The sequence below is a fragment of the Anser brachyrhynchus genome (genome assembly GCF_964034855.1).
Source record: "Anser brachyrhynchus genome assembly, chromosome: 10".
Taxonomy (NCBI): domain Eukaryota; kingdom Metazoa; phylum Chordata; class Aves; order Anseriformes; family Anatidae; genus Anser; species Anser brachyrhynchus.
This window is the reverse complement of record NC_137705.1, coordinates 18,959,688-18,987,228: the sequence shown is the minus strand read 5'-3', so window position 1 is coordinate 18,987,228 and position 27,541 is coordinate 18,959,688. Positions and strand designations below refer to the sequence as shown.

The 27,541-nt window shown below is 36.6% G+C and overlaps 1 protein-coding gene across 8 annotated transcripts in view; it reads right to left on the bottom strand.

Moving 5' to 3' along the window:
• ATG7 (autophagy related 7) overlaps positions 1-27,541 on the bottom strand; it is a 112,214-nt gene that overhangs the window by 48,365 nt on the left and 36,308 nt on the right. For 6 of the 8 annotated variants that reach the window (XR_013955725.1, XR_013955726.1, XR_013955727.1 and 3 more), the window contains exon 18: positions 20,129-20,251. Coding sequence is in view for 5 of the 8 variants with exons in the window: in XM_080606735.1 (XP_080462861.1) it covers positions 20,129-20,251 (123 nt within the window). In the remaining 3 variants the exon portion in view is untranslated. Of the gene's footprint in view, positions 1-20,128; positions 20,252-20,294; positions 27,474-27,541 lie in introns of those variants that run through there. The other 2 variants (XM_080606738.1, XM_080606739.1) reach the window with 2 other exon arrangements.

Below are 27,541 nucleotides of genomic sequence, written 5' to 3'. Positions count from 1 at the left end.
TCACGTGCCAGAGATAAAAGCGAGACTTAATACAGGCTCAAGTCAATGGTGAGAACGACACTGTCAAACTTCTCGCTGTTATTTCACTTACTTGGCTATTCTGCTCAGCGTGTAACAATGTACAGGGATCTGGGCTGAACACGTGAAAGGGCCATAACAGGGGGGCTCCTCCCGCCCGACTGCATGCATGGGGGTGAAAACATATATATATATGCGAATTGTTCAGAAAAACAACATGCTTGGGCTCTTAGAAGAACAAAACCTAAGAGACTGACAACAGTTTTAATAAAAAAAGACTGCCTAACTGCAATACAACAGATTCAGTCCGGGTTTTTCATGTGCCTCACTCTTTTCACAGAACTGTGGTGAAATGATATCATTATTTAGGAGAGAAAGACAAAATAGTAAAAAAAGAAACCTGCAATAAAAAGTATAGACAGCCTGAACAGAGAAGCCTGACAGAAAATGTATGAGCCAGAAACAGAGGGACTGACTCACGTTGGAACTCACTCCTAGACCATATGTGAGGGCAGACACAGCTATTTTGGACAATGCAAACATAACATTTAAAGGAAAACACAGAGGTTGCTCTGTATCTAAGGCAGTACGTTGTTATATGCATAGCCTGCCTTTTCCTTTAGGAACCCATGAAGTTACATTAGATCAAACACAAGTCTTAGGCTGGGAGAAGCAAGATAAGGCAGAAAGAAAAAAGGAGCGGGGGGGGGGAAGTCTTTTCTCGATCAACATTAGTGTATAAAATGTAACTTTTGATTTTAAATTGTCAATTTTATAAACTAACAGGACTTAGCAACAGATGAATATTAGAATAATAGTCTAGGCAGAAGCCGTCCCAAAGGTGAGGAAGGTTGCTGACGAGGGGAAAGGAGCTGAAAGAGTATTTCCCCTGGGTGACTGCTGAATTATGCCTGGTACTTAACAGTCAGGAAAAACAGGTACTTGCAATTTCTGATTGCTCAATGAGAATACAACTATTGGAAGATGCATGTTTGTACAAGAATGGGAAATCAACTTGTGTTTCAGACTACTAAATTGACTTTATAGGTTCAAGAAAAAGCAAAAGTATAAACACTGAGGCAAGGCAATTTTCTTGTGAATCCAGAAAGCAGCATACCTGGCATCTCAAACACCCAGTAAATGAAGAAAACAAATGAAATACCAACACAGTACTTGATCCTAATCTTAAGTCTTGGCCTTTGTAAAGACAAAGAATAAATATTTAAATATAAAACAAAATAAATTTAAATATAAACCAGTAAACAGCTTCACAGTAACTACTAACCTAATTCATTGAAGTTGTCGAGCAGTTGTTGAAAATCGAAGTGTTTGTGATCATAAACAGAATAAATATCACATTACCCATATTAATGTGAAAGAAGAAAACACGGAAGAAAAATTCTGATTTCTTTTTAACATGACAAGGAAAATAGCTCAGGAAAATAGCAAAGAAAGCCATTTTTGAACAAAATTTTTGTATGGCATTCTGATAGAAAATCGAGTTCCCTATTAAAAAGTAAATTGTTTAGAAGCATTGCTGTGCCAACTTATCGGTTATTACAATAACAAAATAATACAAATATAATAGGAATCTAGAACTGTTTTTTTTTTAGGGAGTTTACCACTGAATACATAAAGCAGTTTTGTAAACCTGGAAGTTGAAAAGATTAACATTTTAAATTCAAATCATGCTGGTGACCACTTAAAATAAAACATACAGATGATGCAAAGCAGAAATCCAAAGCTAATGCTGAGGGGAGTGAATCAAACAGAGAAATCAATCTATGACAGGACATGAGAAAAAAAGTATTGTGATATAGTTAAACACAGTTAACAACAGATGGGATTGAAGTAAGTCAATGAGAAAGCATAATTTCATCACTGAAATGAAAGTGATGATACATCTTGAAAAACTAAAGCAATACTGAGAAAATTAAAAAAATAACCAGAGTGGAAGGTTTAAACAAAACTATATTGGAATAGGACTTTGGCACTTTATAGTAAACTGGAAAAACACAATAGAAGGATGAGACACTTTGAATACTTAAAAGAAAACACTTGTGGCCCATGAATGAAATAGTTCCATCTCCTAACAACAACAAAATTGTCACAGTAAAAGGGAAACCAGGAAAGTATTTAAGAAAAAAATAATAATAATAGTGGTTTGCATAGTAACAACATCTGTGACTATGTCAATATAAGCACAAGGGAGAGAAAAAGAGCTTAGTCCAAACAGTTTTAAAAATACCTTTGGGTGGGATACACTGAGAAAAATTAGCTGAAAGCTTGCAAGACATGATAAATTCCAGCTGTTGTTCTTTGTGGACTAACAGATTTTTTCTGCTTGCCACTAACATATAACATTGGCAGGAGACCATTTCTGTTCTTCCCTGTCCTCCATCTCCAAAAACATACAGAGAAAATACACTGTCCTTAAGGTTTTGACTCCATGATGCCTTGTATAGCGTGAAGCAAGAAATGAGAAGTTAATATATTCAATGCAATTTGGAACGTAGGTTTTGCAAGTCAGCATGCAAAATCCCAGCCCAGCAAATGTTCCCCACATGGCTTCCTCTGCAGACACTGCTCCCTAAGCGTTAAGGCATACGAACTTCCACCAAGACCAGCACTCAGGGCTAGCCAGGTGGATTGGCTGGTTTGTTTGGAGCAGCGCTCGTGCAGTTCAGGATGATCCTGCTCTGTGCTCCTCTACCTGCTGACATTTACTGTCACTGCAAATACACACAACGCACCGGTGCGTCTCAAACACATTGCACCACAGAGTGTAGCAGACTTTTCAAAACAGTTGCATGGGCAGACTGTGACCATGAGCACACCGTCTTCTCATTATATAAAACAAACAAAGAAACAAACAAAAAAACCTTACCGAAAATCCCCCAACAACTCACAAATAGGATACCATTACCAGGAGTCAATACATCACTCTCAAACACTCTGGCATATATTAAACATGGCACCTGAAAAAACTACACAATATTTATTTATCTGGATTCCTTTTTACTCTCTCTCTTTGCTCTGTCTATCCAGGGATTCGCTCCGCTGCTACAAAACCTAACATTTCCAAAGGAACAAAAGACGACATGTACAAAAAACTGTAGGCTTGGTTCGGCAGGGGAATGTTTTAATAATGCTGAGAGATTAATTTAGTAATCAGACACTATCTGAAGAAACAAACAAAAAAACCCACCTGATCAAGGAATAGTTACATGAGAAATCTGTTCTGACTTTTGAAGTAGCTTTGTCCTAAATGCAAATTTGAAAAGCCCACGAAAGAACTTCTCCAGTTTGCTGAAATCCAATCTTCTACTGGATTTCATCCAGGTCTATACCTCAAAGGCAAAAGGGACTTAGTCATAGTTTTACAGAAGTGAATTCCTGAGTCACATTACAGAGCAAATGGAACTGAAAAACAATTTCTGCCATTAAATATCTTCCTTTTATAGTCTTGCCTGTAAGAAACAAATGCAGTAAGTCTATTTCAGAGTTGGAAAGCCTTTCATCATTGGTTACTGCTTGTTTCTCATTCAGATTTACTAACACTGACATTAATACATGCCACGCCAATTCTGCATCATGGTAACAAGAGCAAATGATGACTGCTCTACTAAATTTAACATCAGAATAAATAATTTGTAATTAACCAGATGTTAATAAACCAGATCGTTTTGAAACATCTCTGCAGTACTGCAGACTTCGTACAGTGGAATGGGATGCAGCTGTCTGCAACAAGTTACTGTATGTCACACTAGTCTCTGGGCTGGGTTAATGAAGCTATTTTAAAATACAGCCAATTTTGTACAGCTGAGATTAATGGAGCAATCAAACTGACATGATATGCATTCACTGAGCTCTTACTTCACACAAAACGGGGACCTCGTGGCAACCCAGCACACAGCAGTGCCGTGAGGAATTTACATTTCATTGTCCCTTCTAATTATGCTAACACTTCTAATTATGCTAACTAAATTTTGGAGATGCTGCAGAAAAAAGCCAAAATTAAGTCCTTTGTTTCAAAAGCCACATTTTCCCACTTCCTCTTTGCCTGAGGCTTGCAAACCCTGTTCTCTGTCCCTCTTAATCTCCAAACATTTACAACTAACTCACTCAGCCCACCTAGTCTTTCAGCAAGCCCCAGACCCCTTTCACACTGCAAGAGCTGTCAACCCCTTTTTCTGTCCCCAGGACAGCACAGCTTAGATTTTCAGTGGTCCTCAATCCTGGTCTCGCTCAGACACACGCAGCCAGCACACTGACATCACCCCTCACGTCCTCGTGCGTTCTCTTCACCCCTCTGCAGACGATGACTGCTCTCGCCAGCTTTTCCCACCAAGACCCAGACCACAGACACCTCCGCCAGGAGGTCACCGAACCGTTTCTTCTCTCACATGCCCTACAATAAGTCAGTTCAGGCGCATTCTTAAATTGATGCCTTGCTCATGTCAATTCTCAAGCACATCAGAGAACCACAGAATCATTTAGGATGGAAAAGACCTTTAAGGTTACCTAGTCCAACCATCCACCTAACACTACCATGCCCCAGCACCAAACCACATCCCTTAGTGCCACCTCCACATGTCTCTGCAATACCTCCAGGGCTGGGGACTCCAGCACTGCCCTGGGCAGCCCATTGCTGGGCCTCACAGCCCCTTCTGTGAAGAAATTGTTCCCGATACCCTGTCTAAACCTCCCCTGGCACAACTTGGCACTGTTTCCTCGTGTCTTACCAGATGCAGCGTCACTCCAGTTACTAAGAATATTGCTTTCATTTGTCTGTGCAAATGCTGAATGTATTGCTTTCTGTAAATATCTAGCAATTTTGAGGCTTAAAGAACACTACAGTAAAATTCATCATCTGCTCAGCATCAGCTAAAGGCTGTCAAACCTGCTGATTCATTTCATCAGCATTTATTGTGCTTCATTAATTCTAAATCTAAACATTTTCAACAAAATAATGAAGTTATATATAACACAAAGCAGCAGCACTTATAAATCCTTCAAGCCTTTGGCAACTTCTTTAATCCAGAGTAATCATGTTTCCTTCTATAACAAGTCTTGTGATATCTGTAATAGCATCTCGCTGCAGTAACAACAGTATTAATGTTATAGCTCTCTTGCATGCCTGAAGTATTAATCAGATCCCATACTTAAATATGAAGTTAGAGTAGTCTTGATACTCTTTTTGAAACAGATACACTAAGCCCCACAGGAAAATAAGAAAAAAACATAAGTACAATGAAGATCTAGACTGTCAAGTTGTTTTTGATACTAGAATAAAAGATTGCAATTTTCTGAGTACTGTTTTAATCTCTTAACGCATCCCTTCAAATTAAAATTATATTTGTAAATAGGCAGTCTGTTCTGTACCCGATTTTCTCTGCCACATAAGTTGTTTGCTTTGCTTTTGCACAGAAGAGAGCAAAGCAAAATCTCAAAATCAGAACAAAGGATAGCAGATTTTATGCTAGAGCTGGTGAACATCACTCTCCTTTGAAAGCAAAGCATTCAGCATTCACAATATTCATTCTATTTATAAATTTCTTGATGAAAACAAACTTTCCTCTTTCATAAGTAAGCTTAAAATCCTTGTAATTTTTCCAAACACAATAACCTTTCTCCAGTATTGTCCTAAGAACTGATGTAACAGCTTCCACCAGCTATTACTTATAAGATAAAGACGTGCTACATTATTAAAGTAACTTTTTTAATGACCATCCTTGTTTGAGTTACCTTTCTTAATGGAAAAATGACGTTTGTGACCTTTATGCCTCCATTTAAATAAAAAACCAGCTAGTATTACCTCATTTCCCACTCAAAATCCCTCATAATCATCTCTAATTTCCACTGTATAAAAAGAAAAGTCACTGTCAGCTCCTTGAACCTCATCAACACCTTTCAGCTATAACCAAGATTTTATTGTTACTTTAGCAAGAATGAAGAATGAGTAATTAAAAAGTAATCTACAAGCATGAATTTACGTATTAAGCCCATATTAACCAATATTGAATTACATACTAAATGGATTAAACAACTTGATCCAATTTCTAACCTCTTGATTAAATCCAGAGAAAAGAAATATCAAAAACGTAGCCCCAACCAACCCAACAAAACCAACCCCAACCCAACAAAACCCAAAGCAAGAAAAGCAATGTTTAAAGGATTTCATTACCCTTCTAAAAAGGGTGAGCTTGCGTTTCACAGTTTGGACTCACTCCAAAGGCTGTCCCCAGATAATCCACCCCTTTCTTCCAGCAACCGAAGGCAGCTGGAGAAGTTGATGACCATAGCAATATCCATGCATGCTGCTGTCATGAGTGCATGCCAGCGCAGTTGGACAAACTTAGTGAGTCTATATAATTCGGTATAGAATTCTCCCATAGGGCATGACAGTTACACTGTGCCATCAGAGAAATTTGAAGTATTACAAAAGCAACTAGAAAGCCTACAACCACGGCTGTTCTTCAGAATACTGCCACGACTGCCTATCATGCTGAAGTTAAAATAGACTGCTCAGCAGCCACTCACATATGAAAGCTACAACAGATGCTTTTTAATTCTTTACCTGAATGAACTTTCATCATTTACCTTCCATATTTCTTTTTAGTATTTCTTATAGCGAGCAAAAGTCATGCAACGAGGGTTCTTTTGGAGGCTGGAAATAACATCTTATTTTACATTTTCCCCTTCTTTGTCCACTATCCTTTTTTAATGTTACTGAGAATTAAAATGAAGCCTCTATGTAATGAGTGTCATCTTCTGAAAACAAATACAAGATTTACAATAAGAAAAAATTGTTAAAGTTATTTGCCTGCGAAGAAATAGAGAAAACTAATTTCAGTGATTGATATACTCTACCATCCAACTCTGTTCTTTCAAAATGCAAGTACAGTAATCATAGGTACAACATAATATTACCACTAGCTTGGCATGCACCATGTATAGCATGAGGCAGATCCAGAGATCGGTAGGTATAAATCACTCACCCAGGAAGAAAAAAGGCTACACAGTTGCCAACTAAGACAATTAATATGAAAGGCATGCTTTTACAAGGGCTATTCAAAGAAATAGTATTTGTGGGAAGAATGAGTCATAGCAAACTTCATATACTATAGTTACTCAAAGTAAGAAGACAAAAGGAATTAGAACTTAGATTTTTTTAAAATTACCAAGAAACATTAGCAAAAACAGCTGTTGCACTGTAATAATGTTAAATAGCTCTGTTATGGCTTCATATTCTCTTCCAGTAGTAGTTTTCTCTCTTTTTAACTTTCATTTTGGGTTTGCTATTGTTGGCACGCTGTTCCAGTAGACACTTAGATAAATAAACATTTCAACAACATAGACCCTTTCAAAACGGTATCTCTTAACCCCTCTATCCCTTGAGAGGTTGAAAAATAATGACTATATACTTCACAGGTTTATTTCTGCATCCCTTCTCTATTTCTCCGACTTCTCTTTCTATTTCAGCTACAGAAAAATAAATAAGCATCTTAGACGTTGCCTCTATCTAAGTAACAGCTTGTATCATTACCTATGTATCTTTTACATTTCCTGATTAGCCCACATGATTTCACACAACTTAAAAATGAACCAAGAAATACATACTTTGTGAATAATTTTAATGCCTCTTCCTGAGGTCAGATTCGACTTCCATTTTCAAGGAGAGGACATTTCTCCAGTTTGCACCTAAATCAACCGACAGAAGTCACTGCTAAGAAAAACTTGATCACTGAAGTGATCTGTATCTTCTCAAGCACACAATGACTAATCCCTGAATCAAACCTGGGTTTTAACTAGGAAACTGGTCATATATTTTTGTCCCTGCTAAGCTATCAGGTGGGCTCTCCAGGACTCCAGCCAATTCCATAAACACAAAACAAGTACGCTGCAAAGCAAATTTCAGCTAGAAGCCAAGTTATGTGTTCGCGAAGAAGAGACTGTAAAAAAGAAACTTTACTAGAACCTGAACTAGAATAGAGCAAAGGAAATATCAGCATTCTGTAGAGATACTCATTAAAGGGTAAACAACAGGAAACTATTCAGAAACAAACAGAAAGCTCAGGACGGTCAGAGCTATGGTTAGTACTCATTTTAAGGGCTATTCAAATTTGCTGTTGCTGATCCATGTCTGTTTTATAAATCTCTGCAAAATTAGTGCCAACTTTAGCCAACAGTATTTGCATTATAGTAGCAATATGGATGCAAATGTTTAAACAATCAGGCTGGTAAAATTATTTCATGCTTCATAAAAACCCTAACCCTAATACCTTATGAAAATTTAATACAAAGAGTTTTCCATACAAGATTTCTACAAAGGACTAAGTCTTATGTTGCTGATTTGTTATTAAAATTTGTGATACTTAACTTTCTCTCTCATTGTCAGTATGTGAATATGAATTAGCAATCACTGCTATTAAAATGTGAGAAGTCTGCATGATTTTTCAAAAACTCTTGGCATTACAGTTATTAACTTCATTTATTATGAATTAAAAGTCCCATCTATACTTACAGTAGTTTACAAGTTGAAAAAAAAGCTACTTCTGTTTGTACAGAAAGGTCTTGTCAAAACTAAACGATGACAATAATAAAATACCAATGAGCTTTGAATATGTGATAATTGATAGCACAAGTTCTCTTACACAATTCCATAAGGGAAGTTTTGGAGATGTTTCCAGAGAAAATATAAGTTGTCAGGAGAACGCAAACATGGTTAACGTTTCAGTACTCTTAAGGACAACATTTAAAAGTCTACAAGAAAAGTACATTAAATACAGGGGGAAGGGTGAGCACTTACACAATACAGTATCTCCAGTAACATTCAAAGGTTCAATGGTTTAGTAAATGTAGAGGCAGACTTGCTTCAAGAAATTCATAGCACCTTTGGGTAAGGCTACAACAGTATGTGTTTATTGAAATCTGCATCTGGTAGTAATTTTTCCAGCAAACTTTTTTTTCTTTTTTTTTTTTTTCTTTTTTACTCAATCTACAGGGGGCCCATATACTCTGCAACTGTTCATTTGCACTGAGATGCACATTGTATAATTTATGTTCTTAATTATAAAATAAAGTTTATCAGCATGTTTGTCTGTGTTGTGTAATTTCTTATTCTTCACATGAGAATAACAGAATGCATCTTGAACAGTCTATTCATTCCTCATTGTAACAAAACATACTGGAATGGAAGAGATTTAATTCCTACGTTCTTTTACTTCTCCCTTCTTTAGTGGAGACTTTTTCCTTTAGAAAAAAAGGAATCAACATAATTTGAAAATCTTTCGAGAATAGAATTATCACTCCTCCCTGTACTCCCCCCCACCCGCCAAAGGAACCATGCAGATTATAATCCTAATTTCCTAATTTGCAAACCGTTATTTTAGTTTTGATATATGTAGGTCAAAACTGTAGCCTAGCCCAAAAGACAGTTTTGTTTTAATAAAGCCTCCCCTGCAAAAACTAGCAGGATATTTTGGAAAAAACTCTTCTTGTCCTTGCCAATCCCCAAACCCACAAGGAAGGAAAACTGATTACAGCACGGGCAAGGAAAAGTCAGCATCCTGGGAAGGGAAAGAAAGGGGGCTGAAAGCCCTGCACCAAGACGATCACGGTTTCATCTCCAGTTACACACTTGCTCAGTATTTTAAGCATTAACTCAAGAACTTCAGTTTCTCACTTACTGTGATTTTTTTTTTAATATAGAATCACAAAATGAACCTTTAATTAGTGCAGATTACTAAAATGTTAGAAAATTATTCTCCAAAACTTTACTCTAGGGATTCTTGAACGCAATTGTAATGAGACAAAAAGTACTCTTAACAATTCATAGGTTTTCATTTTCATCTGTATCTTACGGTTACCGTCTTCACTAAACAGGGTGACCTCAGTGGCATTTACTTTCAGTAAATCTCATCAGGATTACTGTCAGGTCTTGATTATAAATCTAGCAAGGCAAGCAATGACGGGAGTTGGGGGCACCCTGAATCTTTGCAAGATGAAAGGACTGGGTACAGTACGTTAGGCACACTTCCAGCAGCTTGCCACTGCCTAGACCCTTGCAGCCTCGCCCCAAACACATGGAAAATACCAAATGTTCAGCATTCAGAAGAGGAATAAATGGTATCTTGATTTAATTGAACAGGGATGTAGGAATTTGACAGCAGCACTGGTCAAAGGTCACTTGAACCAGCGAAAATATTCTCTCAGGCAGATGCAGAGGGACAAAGGTAGGTGATGGGAATGTAGGTTTGGGTGAACATTCAAATAAAACTAAATCAAAATCTGCCAGGCATTTTCTACACCAAGGCAGCTGGACAGTTCAATATTAGGATAATGTAACTAAATACAGAAATTGTGGAATAATGTAAATAAATTACTATATATTTCATGACCTATTTTTCTACATGTATCAGGGTACTCTTGTCTGTATATGTGAAGTAATAAGAAAGTGAGAGGGGAAGGTAAAAGGTAGACTTGCACACTATTATTTTTATTGTTATAGTCTGTTACCACATTTTTGATACTTTTTGATGCAATCTGGCTGCTGAAGTGCATCACTGAGAACATGGAGGGTTATTTTACCACTTTAAGCAAGACTTTGAGAAGACTGAGTATAAAATCTGCTAAAGGTTTAAAGTTACCAGTGGCTCTTACTAGCCACGTAACAAATATCTCTCAAAAACACTGTTAGTGTTGTAAAGTACTAGTCCCCTTCTTGGTAGTAAGAAGAGGAAACAGAGTACAAGGAGAGAACATGCTACGAGCCAAAAACATTTGGATCCAATTATGAAGAAAGATTTTACAATCTCAGTGGGTAACTCCCCACAAATTTCGAGGTGCCAGACTCAGCAGATTAGACAAGAATTTATAGGAAATTCATGTACATAACTTGGATGTTTTGAAGCGACACGCCACTTAATGATCCCATATCAGCTCGTAGGCATGGCTGTTCAGAACTGCTTTATCTTAAAACTCTGAGTAGTCTCTAGGGATATGGAGCAAAAGCACTTGCCAACCTCCATCTCCATGGGCAATCTAGTTGAGTTTTTAATTCCTCTGATCACCTATAATATGGGATTACATTTTATGCCTGGACTAGTAGATCTTGTGTCTACGCCTGCTAATGGAGCAGCCAAAACATGCAAGCCTATTTTCTTACCTATATACCGGCAGGTGAAATCGAAACATAGCAAATGAGATCAAGGCACCATGCAACAGAGATGTGCAGCACTTCTGCCTCGATCAAGTATCAGAAGTGTGGGAATGTTCCTGAAGAAAAAGGTTTTGCCTTTGTTACACAAGAAGAACTGCACTTCAAGTCCAAAGACAAAGAAAAGGAGGGATGGAGGCTATTTAACATGGTGACAGTGTAGTGCTACACTTGCACACACTTCATGCCCTATCTCAGGTTAACTCCAAGAAACGACTCTTTTTCAGTCCTCTCCTGCCACACGTGACAGCTGGGGCCTCATTGCTTTCTCATTAACTGCTTAATAGAAGTTTTTAATTGTTTTTATGAATTCTTCACAGACTTTGAATTGCAAAAGTCCTCAGTGGCATAGCAGTATATGCCTAGACTTGGGACTCATTTTAGAAGTACTGAGTCCCCTCTTGCTTGATTATCTATTTCAGTTGCAAAAATCATTTCACAGAATCACAGAATTGTAGGGGTTGGAAGGGACCTCAAGAGATCATCATTTGCAAATATTTCACTTAGTAACATCAGAAACTGGCAAAGAAATGATGCCAGAATACTGAAACCGTTCATACTAATGCTAATCCATTGTGATGGACCATTACACGTGAAAACAGAGAGTACATCTCCTTCTGCCTTACGAAACACAATAGGAAAAAATGTGATTAAGTGTATAAAGTTCTCTAGAGGCATGACTAGTTTCTATGGACATCAAATCCATCCATTTATCAGATTTACAGCTTCCTTATAGCAGTTACATTACAATTTCTTGTGTTATATTCACGATCAACTAAAAACATCCTATAACCCTGAAGTGTTACTTTATCCGTGCAAATATTCCTCATTGCAAGTTTATATACTGATCTAATGAGAGTAATTAATTAATAAAAAAGAAAACTAGCATGCCCTTGAAACTGTACTTGAGATGCTGATATTGTTAAAACAGGAAGCACGAGAAAGACAAATACTTTGACCCTTCTTGGTAGAAAATGTCTGACATAGAACAGTACTAACCTCCACTGATCAATACTGTTTATAAAGAGGACAAACAATTTTGAGTTATTACCTACACAAGCTAGAGCTCAAAAGCTACACATGCATTATGAAGAACATAGACTAAATATTAATATCACAGCTATTTCATAGCACCTTGAAAGGTGCTACATTACTAAGGCTAATTTATTTATAGCACATAAAACAAGGCACTAACTGCTATTTGTTACATAACTTTTTACCCCTTTTATAAAAACTCATGCAATTTTAAGTTTACTCAGAGCAGTACTTTCTAACTACTATATATACACTATTTTATAGCTACTCAAGATTTACTGTGAAAATTTATAGAGAGATTTAAACTCTATCAACGTTTGGCACTATGACAGCAATTCACAGTTTAAGTATAATCCTTGAAAAAGTAAGATAAATTACCAGCTGTTACTAACTCACGTCAGTATGAGTCAACCATCAACTATTCCATTCCTTTTAGCGATTTTAGTCTCATTTTTTTCCCATATATTTAAACTAAAAAGACAGCTCGATATCAACAACAACTTAGGTAAGAAAGTCTGTATGCTGAATATTCACCATCTCTCTATCTCTGCCCAAAGTGTTCATTCTTACATTTGCATTTGCAAAGAGTTTCAATTAATTTGACTAATAACTAGACAAGCTTAATAAATCCGTCAATCCAAGCTGTTGCTCAGTAGTTACTTTATTGAAGGATGTCAGCATTTACAAGTCAAAATTTGCAATTAAAAATATTTTACAAGGCTGTTTCACGGTTTTGAGACAAGGTCACAAAGGATGTTTATGACAATGTATATTTATTCTTTTGAAGTGATATGGACAGTTTTTCTGTAGCTGTCCTCGCTTTTAAAATCTCTTTGGAACTTCAACATTAATGTGGCTTGACTGATGAAAGTACGTTCATAACTATAACACTCCAGGCTCTGGTTGTACACAAGTCTTACCTCCAATGACTGGCAGGCTCTCACCCATAAGATCTACCTTGAAGTCTCCAGCACTCTCAAAGAAATCTTTTTATTGTGTACAACCCTATAATCACCTGTCCTTCCGCTTGGTCTCTCCTGGCAGTCACCTAAGTAGAATGACTGCATGTGGGCCTCTTTGTCCTGAAGGCACAAATATACACTTATTCAAATATATCAAGAAACATGAGTATTTGTACACATCACCTGCTGACACAAGTGAAGTCCCAGGAAGAGCATTCGATTACTATTAATAACAAAACTTGAAGTTATCCACAGAGTTGAGAGGGGAAAGACAGAGAGATCATGTTTTGGTACAAAAAAAGAAGAAATACCCCACAAGTATTTCTAAACTCTTCAAAGAGTTTCCAAACAGCAGCATAAAGTATCAGTATAAATACCATTCTTGGGCCTGTTCAAAGGCTATAAAACTCAGTTTGAACTGTTTCATGTTGATGCGAAAATTTCCTCTCCTTGGCAAAATTCACACAGAAGAAATACCATAGATTCAGCAGAACAGAGTGGTAAAAGACAGACTTATTCAATCTATTCTATGTGTGTATCAGCAAAGCATAATATCCAGAATGCACTGGAAATTTACCTGGATTTTAAAATCCACTGTAAGCAGGACGCATTTCCCAGGTGGACACTGTTCAACAGGATTTTTTTAAACAAAAATTTTTACCGTTATTTGAGGATCTGTAAATATTGTTTGATGAATTTAGAAAGCTGATGACACTAATTGACAGGAGAAAACTCAGAACAAACAAACAAAAAACTCTTCTCCTAAAAGAAAGCACATCAATAAAAGATTCCAAGGCAGGTCTGAATCTGTCTAAGTGAGTATCTCATGAAATGAATCAGATTAAAAAGCCCAGGGTCACAGAAAAATTAATTTTGATCTAGCTATTCATAGTATTCCTTGTAGCAAATTTTTATAACATCAAGTAAAATCCAACTCCGAATACTGTTTGGTTAACAGAAACAAAAAATTAAGTAACGAAGTTAATTATAATATTGCTGAAGTTGGGTTTTTCTGTTTTGTTTGTCTTTTTGCTATTTATACATTATTGTTATTCATAAATTCTTTATATCCATTATATATATTTGAATATATATTCATATATATTTATACATATGTATGTAAAAATATAAACACCTATCAGCATATTAATAAATGTTCTTTTGAACCACCCTGATGGCAGGTGTAAGAACAGGAGTTTGCCTGTTAGTACCTCAGCACCTCTGTTTCCAACCAATTCCAAAAACAAAATACCACAAGACTTTACTGCCAGCCTGCCTGGCTTGTGTTTAATACTGCTGCTCCATCAGGATTGGAGGCAGACCTGTTGTGAAAGGCAACGTTTTGTGCTGCGACCTCTCCAGCTGCAGTGCAGAATGGTGCGGGCATTACAGAAGGGTGCTGGGATGTGAAGGCTCAGCCCCATTACCAGTCACATTACCTATTTGTTGCATAATATAATGCAGAATCGGAAGCAAGCAGGACAGTTTAGAAGCAAAGTACATTGGAAATTGGGAACTTTCTTCCAAATTTTGACAAGCACAAATTTCACTTTGAATACCAACTGCCTACTACTATACAATTAAGCCCTCTTCTCCAAGAAACAGCTGAAAAAATGGTTGGGCACAAGCTTCACTGAGTGTAAAATCAGATGAAAAAAAGTTTTCTGTATTTTCCCCTATCCAAGGAGCTCAATATATTTTACTAGCATTTGCTAGCATTTTATTTTTATTTTTTTACTTACCCTTCTAAGGGGTAAGAGTTCAAATCTGCATAATGCTGCAGTTTGGGATACCAGTGAGCAGAGCAAGGGCATCTTGTCAATGCCAAATGGGGCTCACTCACTGACAGCAAAGCTGATACAGAAACTGTAGGTGCTAACGACCACATGATGAGAGAGAAAAAGGAACCGAAATACAAAATGACTAAGGTAAAATAATACACACATCACAACCTGCTGGCACGAATGTCTGACCTTTACAAGCACAATCCCTTTCATTCAGAAAACTCCGGTTGTGGTTTAATTTCTTCCAGAATCTACGATCCTTTTCAATTCCAAGAGTTCTACCACTTCTTGTGTTTTAATCAGTCATATAATACAGTGAAAATTTTATTATATGATTTTCTTTCATCCTGACAAAAGCAGAGAGTATAGCACACAAAACAAATCTCCCTAAAGCATCCATGTCATTCAGGACTTGAAATCCAATGTAAGACATTTGTACTTGAGCCACATTAAGAAAGGAGAGAAATTAGGTATCTGTACTTCTGAAAACTGGATGTAGCTGAAAAAGTTTGTAGAGAAATTCAACTACATCAATTTACTGAAGTTAGTGAATTCATGCAAAAATTTCACTTTACCGCTATAAACGCTCCTCCCAGCAAGCCATTCCAATGGGTGCTTCACTCGCTGTGAATCAAGAGTACTTACAGGTGTTAAAGCAAGCACAAGCCTGGTTAATTGGCTTAATTGGGCCTTAAAGAACAATGACAGATATTTCTGAGGAAAAAAGGCAACAAGAAAATGAGTACCCTTAAGAAGTAAGCTTTGCGGAAAATATTTTGAGTGATAATGATTCTTCCACAACTATAGAACAAACATGTCTGTGGGATTTATTAATAAATGTGTCAGTTTTCACTTCCAGAAGTGTGCCACATCAGTAAAAATTAATCTCAACAGAGTAGTCAGGTGCACGTGAGAAAAGCTTCAGTTTTAGACAGGACTAAATTCAAAGTGCTCTCCATACCATCGAACTATATACTGCACAGGGTTAGGTCTGGTGCACACAGCAAGCAAACCAGCAGCTTTTAGAGAGGCACTGTGAAATGTAACCACCAGCAGGCAGCCCTGCCAAGCTCTGAACCAAGCTGGCTTTTGTTCTGTCTCCAAACCAACGTCACTGCTTTCTGATTAATAATTCAGGAGATGCATAAGCTTTTTCTACTTTAAGCCCAGATATGAAACTTGACTGCATATTGACCAAAGGTCATGTTAAGAGGTTGAGGTTAGGAGCAAGAAGACAAAGTGATCTGGAAAACAGGAGTGCAATTTTTAAGGGAGCTTGGGTGGCTCCCAAAGTGAACTGCATCCAGTGGAAACAAGGCCTAAGTGCTGATGTGGGAGTTTCCCACAGCTTCTTTTGGCCTTCAAAGCCATGTGTGTCATCAGAGACTCTTGATGAAGCTGTACATAAATATCTAACTGGTATTAAAAAATAAAAAGTGTTCCACAGAACCTAAATTAAAGCCAGATGTGGAAAAAGCAGATGCCTGAAATTTACTGTCATTTCAAGACAGAATAGAAATATTTGCTAATTTTATTATTTACTGGTTAACTTGTCATATTAAGGAAGTCATGCAGAACATTTATAATTTCCTGATGCATCTTATGTTAAAGAAACAGGTGCTCTTAACTAAAAATATTGCGATTAGTATCAAATTTGAACCACAAACTAAATTGGTATTATGATTCCTTCTCATGTTGCACACTGAATCACAGTTATATTCCTATCAGTCATATACAGGATTTCAACATGCTATCAATAGGTCAACAGCATGGCACTGGGAGAGGAAATTGAACAATAAAATATCTTAAAAAGATATTTAGTAAGTGAAAAGTCTTGCATATGTTCCTGCAAACTGTACTGCTTTAGTCTGGGTGAACGCAGCCTATACTAAGCGCAAAGGGAAAGCACGGCCTCTCTTACAGAACAAGCATGGCAGACCCAGAATCTCTTCTGAGCACCGCAAAACTAGTTCAGTAATTAGCTCATTAAAGCACTTATACAAATTTGACTTCGTCAAAGCAGCTAAGCATTTGCTTAGGTGCGTTAAAAAAGAGAGTTTGGCGATTTAACTTCAGATGCAATATACTGAAGCATAAGACCAGCATGACAAAAGCTCCAACTCTTCTGACCACAGCCTGAGAAAAGCATTCAATTAAAAACCTCGATACATTAAGACTGTTCCTTTTAAGAAAAATACGAACATATGGTACATTTCTCTGTCCGATGCAAGTGTATTAGTCTAATGCAAGCAACAAATCATTTGATCGTATCAGTGATTTTATATATTGAATTACAACAAATTATGGCATCACTGGAGTAAATTTACTGTTGGATGACAGGTAACTTTACAAGTTTATTTTCATTCCACTGGAGCAATAGCATTGCTCAAGTTTTACCAGACAGAAAGAAAGTCTTCAGTTATTAGAAGCCATTTTCATGGACTCCAAACCCAAACTTCCTTTACAAAATCCCTTTGAAGAATGAGAGCGCAGAAAGTCAAGTAACTTCTCAACAGAACAACCAAATTTTCTAATCACCAACCTGGGCCATACATGGCTTACGAAACCTCCCTCACTTATGGGTTAAAGAGCACCTACGTCAACTCTTAATACACGTGGTATCTTCTTATCGACAGTTTCTTACTACTTTTGCTGCAATCTTTACAATGTCATGTATCAAGAATATCTTAACACAGTCCTAAATAAATTATGTCTAAATTTTAGAGAACACATTCTGTTAAGAGCAGTTCAGAAGTAGTCAGAAAAGCCATTTGGAAATCTTCCAAATCGGTAATATAAATTGTACCGACTACACTGTATGAGAAAAATGAGCTCAAAATACAAGAGCAATTAATAGAACAGGTACTCTAACCACTCTCTTGTGCATATATTTTTTTTTAAACTGGCCCAGATTATGTACTGAGAGTACAAAACTGCCTCTATTGTGTACATCACCATCCCTTTCAGCCCGGAACAATCATTATCCACAAGTCACCCAACAGTTTTTCTGTAAGGAAACCTATGTACCTGATATACAACCTGATTTAATGAAACTGAAAACTGGAGGCACTACTGTGAGTAGCATCATTGAAAATAAAGAGATCCATTAAAAAACTATTGCTTTGGCTAATTCTGTATTACAATGGCCTTCTCTTTCCTTTGTGCAAACTCTCTCTCCTAAAGTGGAGGTTTCTTCTCTAAGCAAATATTTTTGTCTGGAATTAACTATTGTAATACACATCTATTTCTGTGAGAACTTGCACACCAGTTAATTTTTAATAACTAGAATTATTATATAATTGTGAAATTAAAAATAGCATTTTACTTGATATATTAAATATATAAAAAAACGTGAAAATATCCTAGGTTTTGAAAAATCAACATTCTATTCAGCAAGACCTTTTTATTCTATCAGAAAAACTGAATTATACTATTATTTTACTATATAGAACTGCATTGTTTTTCCATTTACGAACAATAACTACACTGCATTAACCTCGCTACTGAACTCAAAGATTTTTGGAAGCACACCGATTCCATCCTTTACTATTAAACACTGAACTTTAGGAAGTCGCAATGCACTTGCAGCAGACTACATTTTGTAAAGAGTATCTAAACCTTTACAAATAAACACCCGCATACACTATGAAGATGCAAAACTCAAGAATTAATACCTGCAAAATAACTGATCACTAACTGGGATATATATAACTCTTTTTAACGCTGTCACTAGCAGACTAAAGACTTCTAAGCAGCCTAATAGTCACATATGGCAATCGGAATACAATGACTCTTACTGCTAATGGGTAGCACCTGGTAAAGGGCATTTGTTTTGCTTTGCTGTATCCCTCTCACATACGTACAACTTTCTGGAGGTATCACTACGCTGATTTAAGAGTGCATCAAGTATTTTATGGTTTAATGTCTCCAGTATCTGCTCCAATTATTTTAAAATGTTAAAACATGAAACAGAGAGTCAAGTCTGCATTACCCTCGCAAACCTTATTAGGAAAACCATTGAGCCATTTCCAGCTGCAAAAACAGCTATACCATTTGCACAGGCTACAGTAACTGAATAATCACTTTTTAAAGCCAACTTTGGAAACATCCAAGTGATACTACCATACCATAATAGAATTATGCAGAGGAGCATAGACATTTACAGAGGGAGTAAGGATTACAAATCATTATTAAATACAACATTAAGACAGATACCTGTTTTTGATGGAACAGATTCAATACCACAACCCTTTATACAGGGTATCTCCCATGAGAACAAAACACACCTCAATTTCATTCCACATTACAACTTTTGTCACTAAATGAATAAAGAGCATTGTTTTCCACATATTATAATCCACAAAGGTGTATAATAATTACAGTTTAGACTGACCTAAAATGATAACTGATTTCCTTACATCACATAATACAAGTAATTTTCTTCTTTAAAAGAAATACTTGAAAATTCAGATATTAAAAAAAAATACAAATAATTTAAGAAAACATCTAATATACAGTCACATCCAATACCAAAACCTACCTAGGAACCTGTGTAAATGCTGTGGTTGTTAGCCCACACTGGGCTCTGCACTATCAGGGCTATTATCAGCACTTGCATACAGCAGATTAAAGCTGGCCTGGCAATGTGTGCATCAACTGCAGTTTACACCAACAGTGAAACACACCCTAAAAGACAACAGACAGGAACTTTCCTTCATGTAAATCCAGAATTTTCAAGCAACAACTGTCACTTTCACAAAATGTGGAAATAATAAAATGAATGTTAGTAACAGTGCTACACGTTTCTAACTGGCTGTCAACATGCATCCCATACTGTGCATCACCTGCTCTTAAAAATAACAAAACAAACAAACAAAAAACCCCCTCTCATATCCAACAATATTTCTTATCCTGTAACAATAAGAGGACACCTCCTATCTCACTGTATGGAATATGCACATGGCTCACATAAATCATCCTGTAAATCACAAAGCAATGCTTGAGTCTACCAGTGATTCATTTACTCATATGGTTATACAGCTGAACATAAAACCAAGGCACCCTTAACTATCACATTTTTCCTTTAACATCCAAAGTTGTTTTCTTACCTCGGCAGCCTGTGTCTCCTGATGTAATAAAGTTAGACCCGTCAAGTCTTCTAAGAAGGAATGTGAAGAATTAAAAACTTTAGCTAGGAAATTAAACCCTTCTCGTTCATACTGGTCGAGGACCTGTCAAATAAAATAACAATAAAAAGAAGATTTAAATGACTCATCGTATTTTGGTCACAAAATAAAAGTACAAACTTTCTGAACACTCAGAAAATTAATGTATAGTAAACAGGTAAAGATTATAAAATATGATAATTTCTCCCATCTTGATTTCTAAAAGGTGAAAGGTGGAAGTAAATGGGAAGTGAGGTTTAAGATTTCCTGCCTCAAACGAATTTTTAGGCTTATAACAGAAGAGCTGATAGGGCAACACGAAAAACTTACTTGCAAAGTCCTGAAAGAAGGATTTGAGTTACACAAAACATAGCAAAACACTGCTCCAATGTATCAGTTAAGTGAAAGGTACAGCTCTTGCAAAACAATTCTAAATAAAGCACCAAGTGTTCTTTTATACAGAATACTATTGCAGAGGGCATGGACATATTCTGTATTCTTTCGCAGTATATGTTCCACCTTTATTATTTTAGGAGAGAAGCAGAAAGTTACATGGCTAACGCGTTCCTTAAACTTATCCACTCTTGCTGGACAGACAAGTTCCCTGCAACCAGTGAAACTCACTTCCTCCAGAAAAGAAGGAAAAAAAATAAAATAAAAAAAAATCTGGAAGCACTGCAGTTTCATTCTATCACAAGTAGGCAATTCAACGAAGCGAGCTTCGCTCTGAGGCTTAAAAACAAACAGGCAACCCCTGCCCTCCCACTCCCCAAAGAATCCAGTTGCCCTTCTTCAGACAATAAGAAAAAAATTGAGGGAGGTGGCAGGGAGGAAGAAAATTGTTTCAATACGTATTAATCTATGTCAACCAAAATCACAACTTACTCTCAACAATCTCGCTCTTTTCTAATTTAACAACTCCTAAAGGCCTAGGAGAACCTTAAAACTGTGGGGACTTGCACAGCCCGACAGCATTCTCCAGCAAAACACGTCCAGCGAGCTCTTACATTGAGTCCCACAGGAATTCAGGTTTGTCTCAAAATTTATAACTAGCTGACAGAACTGCACGTCTACTGGTGAAACAGGCTGGGATCTTCATTTAGATATTCATGCAAAATGTCCACTTAGCAGCAAAATTATCTACTGCACACTTAGGTTTAAAAATATACAAATATGCATGAATATATATACAAATAAGTATACAAGTATGTATGCTTCATATATCTGAAAAAATACAATAAAAACTGCACTTCATGTGCTCTTACTAAATCTGGAGAAATTTTTCCTTACAGTTTAACGATTCATTTCACCATACATAGTTTTTTTTGTGTGCGTGTATATTTTTGCAACGATCCATACATATAATCAGAAATTTAAAAAGGAAAAAGAAAAAAAAGGACTGAAAAAAAAAGAAAAAACTGCTTAGTTGCATTTCTTAGGGTTGGGCTGTTGTTTTTTTTGTTTATTCCCGAGACAAACACAGCAAGACAAATTAGCTAACTGTTCATAACGTAACGCAGAGATTTGGGAAACTACACTATCCTATTTGAGATGTGTCCTCCCAATATTAGCCATTATATATATTGTGAAAGTAACGTGGACGTATATATACACGTTTTAATGACTAGTTTGTGTTCCAAAACTCTGTTAAAACAACCAGATGTGCAGAGGTCTCTTGCATCTGGCTCTTTGTGAAACACTGTATACACACATCAATTTATAAACTTGGATTGCGTTCACAGCCCTGCCTGTACATAATCTGCAAAACTATCAGCATTATCAAATGCGCTGCTGTTACTTTAATTTGTTGGAACCACAATACAGAGCTTATGAGACATCTTTTTAGGGATGTAGGCCAGATTATAGTTCATGGTACGTTAAAACAATACACAGTCTAGTAGCCTTATTTTAAAATATTACAGCATATCAAAGAAATGCAGGGACAACGCCACAAAATTGTCTTTTTCCAGAGGTAAAACTAGTGGAAGGTATAGACACTCTTGGGCTATGCAAATCTTATCAACAGAACAGGCAGCTGAGTGCAACCTCACTACATACAGTTAAATATGTCTAACAAATAGCCTTTAAATGGAGTAGATTTGTTACTCAGCTAAACATGCCTTGCTCCTCATTTCCAAAGAACTGTGACTCAAGGCTGAAGCGCGGATTTCCAGGTAATGCTTCCTCGGTAAGTTCGTTACTTCAGTCCGCCAGAGGCCCCCGTACAAGCTGCCCTGGTTTATTTCAGAGATGTGCGTAACCTTTCTATGGTCCCGGCTGTAACTGTAAACGAATTCTTACGTACTCGCATCAAGCAGGCTGCATGACTACGCAGACATTTAAAATGTCTAACTTTAGCTTTGGATGAATCATCTGAAAGATTTTTTTTTATTAAATCAAATTGCAATTACCATGTATTGCAAATAACATGGAAGAGAATAGGAAGTCTCCCATTAAGTCTGTTTTAAAATGCATGTTGAGAAAACATTAATTTTAATAAAATAAGACCACAGAACCATGAGTCAAACGTGCATTACTGTTGGATATAGTGAATTGCATCTTTTTAAATTTATTTTACTTAAAAGAAGTCATGTAGGAATAATACACATTAATATGACCACATTTGGTTTTATGGAAAGATTTGAAAATTTATTTTCTCCTGCTGTAGAAATTCGTTCACGTCACCCTGCTAGACTTTCCATGGCATTATGATAGCAAACGTGGGTTAAGGCAACACTTCTGACTATGGAGAGAGGGGATCTTCAAAACCTAAGCCCATACAGAATATTTTTCTTGTACTAGCACTAAGAGAAAAGAGAAAAACTTTATCAAAAAGCGCACTTGCTGTTACTTATTTCCATAATGGGAACGGTCTGCTAAATAGAAATATCTGTTAACTAGTTTTAAAACAAAAATCGCAGCCACATGGCCCAGAGAATAAAGCCTGTCAGGGACCAGAGAAGAACCTGGCAGCATCACTCAGTTTGCTACCTGAACAGTGGTGGTATCAAAGAAAGCCCACTCTTAACATAGGCAGCAATTGAAACAATATTTTGTCACCTTCAGGGACTTAATGTCCCAAAGGGATAAAATACCATTAATTTGCCCTGATCTAGCCTTTACTATACAAGTTCAATGAAAGCTATCCTTTGATGAATGTAATGTGGCATAGGTTTGTTTGATAGTCACTGAACGCACCTCAAAGGGAAAAAAGAATAAGGGAAAATAAAACTCTCATCAAATTCACATGCCAGGAGACCACACAGGCTAACACTACAGGTCAAGGGGAATAAAGCCGGTCTAGACGTCAAACAGACAAAAAAAATCCTAGAAAATGTTTCCAGATTTAATCACTGCCCCTGTCGCTGCTGTGTGGAAAGGTAAAATTTCTAAAGGCCCGTGGCTGGCAGGAGGTTGCTTTTTTAGTTTCTTACAATTCTCTTTGCTTGGTACCAGTGTGATCATTCTGAATAACGCCCCTTCAAAAGGGCAAATACTTGAGAGAGATTATTATGGATCTCAAGCAAGTGACCAAGTGCTGATGTTAAAAAAAAAAAAAAAACAAAAAACACACACCACAAGAGCCCTCAGGACTGTTTTTCTGGGAATAAACTTATCAGTCAGAACAAAGACATGTCACTAAGTAACAATTAATTTTCTCTAGCAGAAAAAATTGCAAAGCAGCAGCAAAGAAAACCCAAAGGATATAATTCTTCTGCTGAGCAAGGCTGGCTGGAGTAATACAGATTTATTAAGGAACTTGTATCCTTGTCTCACTTGCAGGTCACTTTTCGGAGCTCAGGAGGAGAATTCGAAAGTAGCGTGCCCTCCCTCTGTCATGTCTGGTATAAATAATGTCAGGAAAATCCAAATTTGAAAACCACAGTTTTCCGATACATTTAAATCTCCTCTCCCATTGATGCTACAGCCTTAGTTCTATTCTTCATTTTACAGAGCAAGGGGTGCCATGATTTTTATAAATACTGTCACTTAAAAATAAAATGTGGATACACATGATGACAACAGGGACAAATTAATGCATTCCTAAAGCCTTTTGTGTACATGATACAAACTGACCCATTTTATCAGCAATCTTTTTATTCTCAGCTTCTTACTAAAGAAAAAAATGAATCTCAGGGTAGGAGAAAGAAATAGAAAGCATGAAGTAAAAGAACATGTTTTGAAATGAGAAACAGATGCACAGCCTTGGTATTACATTCTTTTTAATAGCATTCTTCATCAAGAAGTCAGAATTGCTGGGTAGAAAGACATTCAGAAAGGGAATCTAGCTGCAGGATTGCTTTATAGCATAGAAGTTCGTATATGGCCACATAAGAATACAAAAGAAACTTCTAGTCACAACAGCCTGGCCACTCACATTTTATGGCTCATTTCTGTCACAATGTTTTAAAAAAAATTTAAACCTATATTTACATATTATTGTTTGGTCAAGTATTTAGCATGTGGAGAGCTTGAAATAGTAATGTTTAGTTACAAGGAAAAATTTAGGGATTAATATTACCAGATTTACTGTTTACATTAAACAAGGTACATGGATAGCCTACCTCCAAAATAATAGAGGTGCTGTGTTTTACAATCTTCTTAGCTTTAAACGCTATCTGCTATATGGTGTTCTGTTAATCTGCTATTATGACAATGAAATCAAGTCATTATAGTGTTATTATATTGTCATCTTTATTGACATTTCAATGTCATAAAAATCAAGATATTCACTGCCCTACGTAGAAAATTTGCAAAAACCCCAATCTATGTTTGCACACTGCTAGCTGTCTAGTTATCACAGGCACTGAAGAACGAATAGAATACTACTGAGAGTGTTGGCATTTCAGTTTCAACATCTGCTTGTAAAATTAGACACACATGTAAAAGTTGACAGTTAAACTTTTCAAAGCTGAATGTAACTGCTATTAAAACAGGAAGTTCAGTGAGAGACTACAGTGCTGTGAAGAATCCTCAACAGTGGGAAGAGAACACAATGAAGCACGTGAGCCACCAGGAGCTTGGGTCTAGGCAGTTGCACAGGCAGCACTGCTAAACTTTCAAAATTTTATCATGAGAGCCTTAATTATGTTTTCCTTTAAAAAAAACTTGACACCAAGACTCTTACCGTTTCACGAAGTTCTCAATTTTTATCATCATTTAGCCCTTAGAAGTTGTAAAGAGAAACCCAGTAAGGTGTTTGTGATCCATCCTAACAAGATCTAACCTACTAAGGTATTCATTTTCATAGATGGATCACAACAAAACTAAACTTTTCTGAAGATCATATTTTTCAGGAATCCAGATCATGATATTGGAACAGTAAAATCTGACAAGGTTAACACGAACACAAAGATGACTCTAAAGACATAGTTTTTTGGTAATACTCCTTTGAGTATTATTTTGTGTGTAATGTGTACAACCCATGCTTGTACGTTTGCGCACAATGCAGTTTTAAGATCCAGATCATAAAGCAAAGTTCTGAAGAAGGCTATATTCCAGGTGCAAGATGAAGACGGCTATTCTGAAAAGACTAGAAGGTTATAAACCACAAGGCAAAAATGACATCATTTTTGGCTAATGTTCAAATAATTAAAACACTTTCTGCATGCAGTTTTCCCCACACCTTCCCATAATCACTATTGAAAATGAAATCAATAGAAAACAAGTTTTCAGCACAAAACTGTACTGCAATTAGTTAAAGAGATGGCTGGTTTAATTTAGAGTAGAAATGTAGCATAGATGTATTTGGTCTGTTGCTATTACCTACACTGAGTTGAATTGCAACTGACAGAAAATAAGAGTATTAGCGTAGTGAAGAATATGCCCCGAAAGGCCCTGATGAGATTTTTTTTTTTTGCCTTAGTCATGTTACTTTCTTCTTTTAAAAGATGAAGAGGGAAAGAGTGTTCTTCAAGACGTAAGAGATCTCAGCTTAAACACTGTCTTTTCCACATGAAGCTCTCAGGAGCTACATGCATTCTGAGCCTTTCTGCAATAACCTTGGCATGTTTTGTATACCATTTTTCCCCGATATGAATTGACAGACTATTACAAATGAACAACTATATTTTTATCTTAGATATTTTATTTTCCTATAATATTTCTTGCAACTATTTGAAACATAATGACACCCTCAGATTACAGCCAGTGTAAGGCCTTTCTACTGGACAGCATTTAAGACATTCCCTGCCTGGAAGCATTAGCAAACAGAAGTGAAAAGAGAGGGGTGGGGAGGAAGAGTAGAAAAACATCTAAATTTTAGAGACCGAGAACTGAGGAACAAAAGAGTTTCTCAAGTAGACAGTATCATTAGCTCATTTGTCCTGACCTGGTTTAATACATAGGTATATCCTTCAGTCACCTAATAGCCACTTCTTGCTTGCGCCACATTTTACATTTGATGGATATTTACAACTTTATTTATCCCCGTTCTGCTTCCTGTCCAAAATTTATGCTGATTAACTCAACAGCAGTTACAACATTTTTTGGCTGCAGTTCATACTAGCATTAGCTACTACCTCACATGCAGCAACTGCAGAAAGTCCACCTTTTTCCCTAGTTACATCTGAGGTTACTGATGATTTCTGGAAGAACCACCTATTTGTTATGCATAGGGAGAGACATCTATGGCACAAACCTAAATGTTAATTTTGAGAAAAGATCCAGAAACGCCATTCACTTTCCCCAGACAACACCAAAAGCAAGTGAAACAAGGACACTTCCTCAAGTGACCAAATGGTTCTTCTGACAGAAAAGCAAACTCACTTACATGGAATATTGTTTTGGCTTTCTACAAAAAGAACATTTTATAAAGATTGGAATGGTCCCCACCTTCAATGGGTTGACATAAGCAAACAAAAAGCCAATGCTGACTGTGTAACGCAAATGAAGTTAGCTATTCCAGGTAGCTCTCCCCTGCCAGCAACAGTCCAATAATACGGCCTGATCTGTCAGACACTGAGCACCCAAAACTATCGCTAATTTATGCAAAAGTTGTAGCTGCTCAGTAGCTCCTAAAACTAGATCTCTAACTTAAAAAAACCAGTATTTTATCGACTACTAAAGAGTAGATTTTATTATCTGGATGTTCTATAATACATACGCAAAACAGCACTGGAGAAACAATAGCATTTAAACCAAAACCACACATATTTACTGGATTTCATCAGTTTCAGTCATTTTACCATCATTTTTAATTCAATTTCCTTCACTTTTCTCCAGTTTCAAAGAGAACAGAAAAATGTGTCTTGGAAGCACTTCTGCAAAGACACAAATACAGGCAATCCTGTAAAAATGTGAAAAATTGAATAAAGGTTGAACTTTAAACTGTTTAAACATGCCTAAATGGCCACT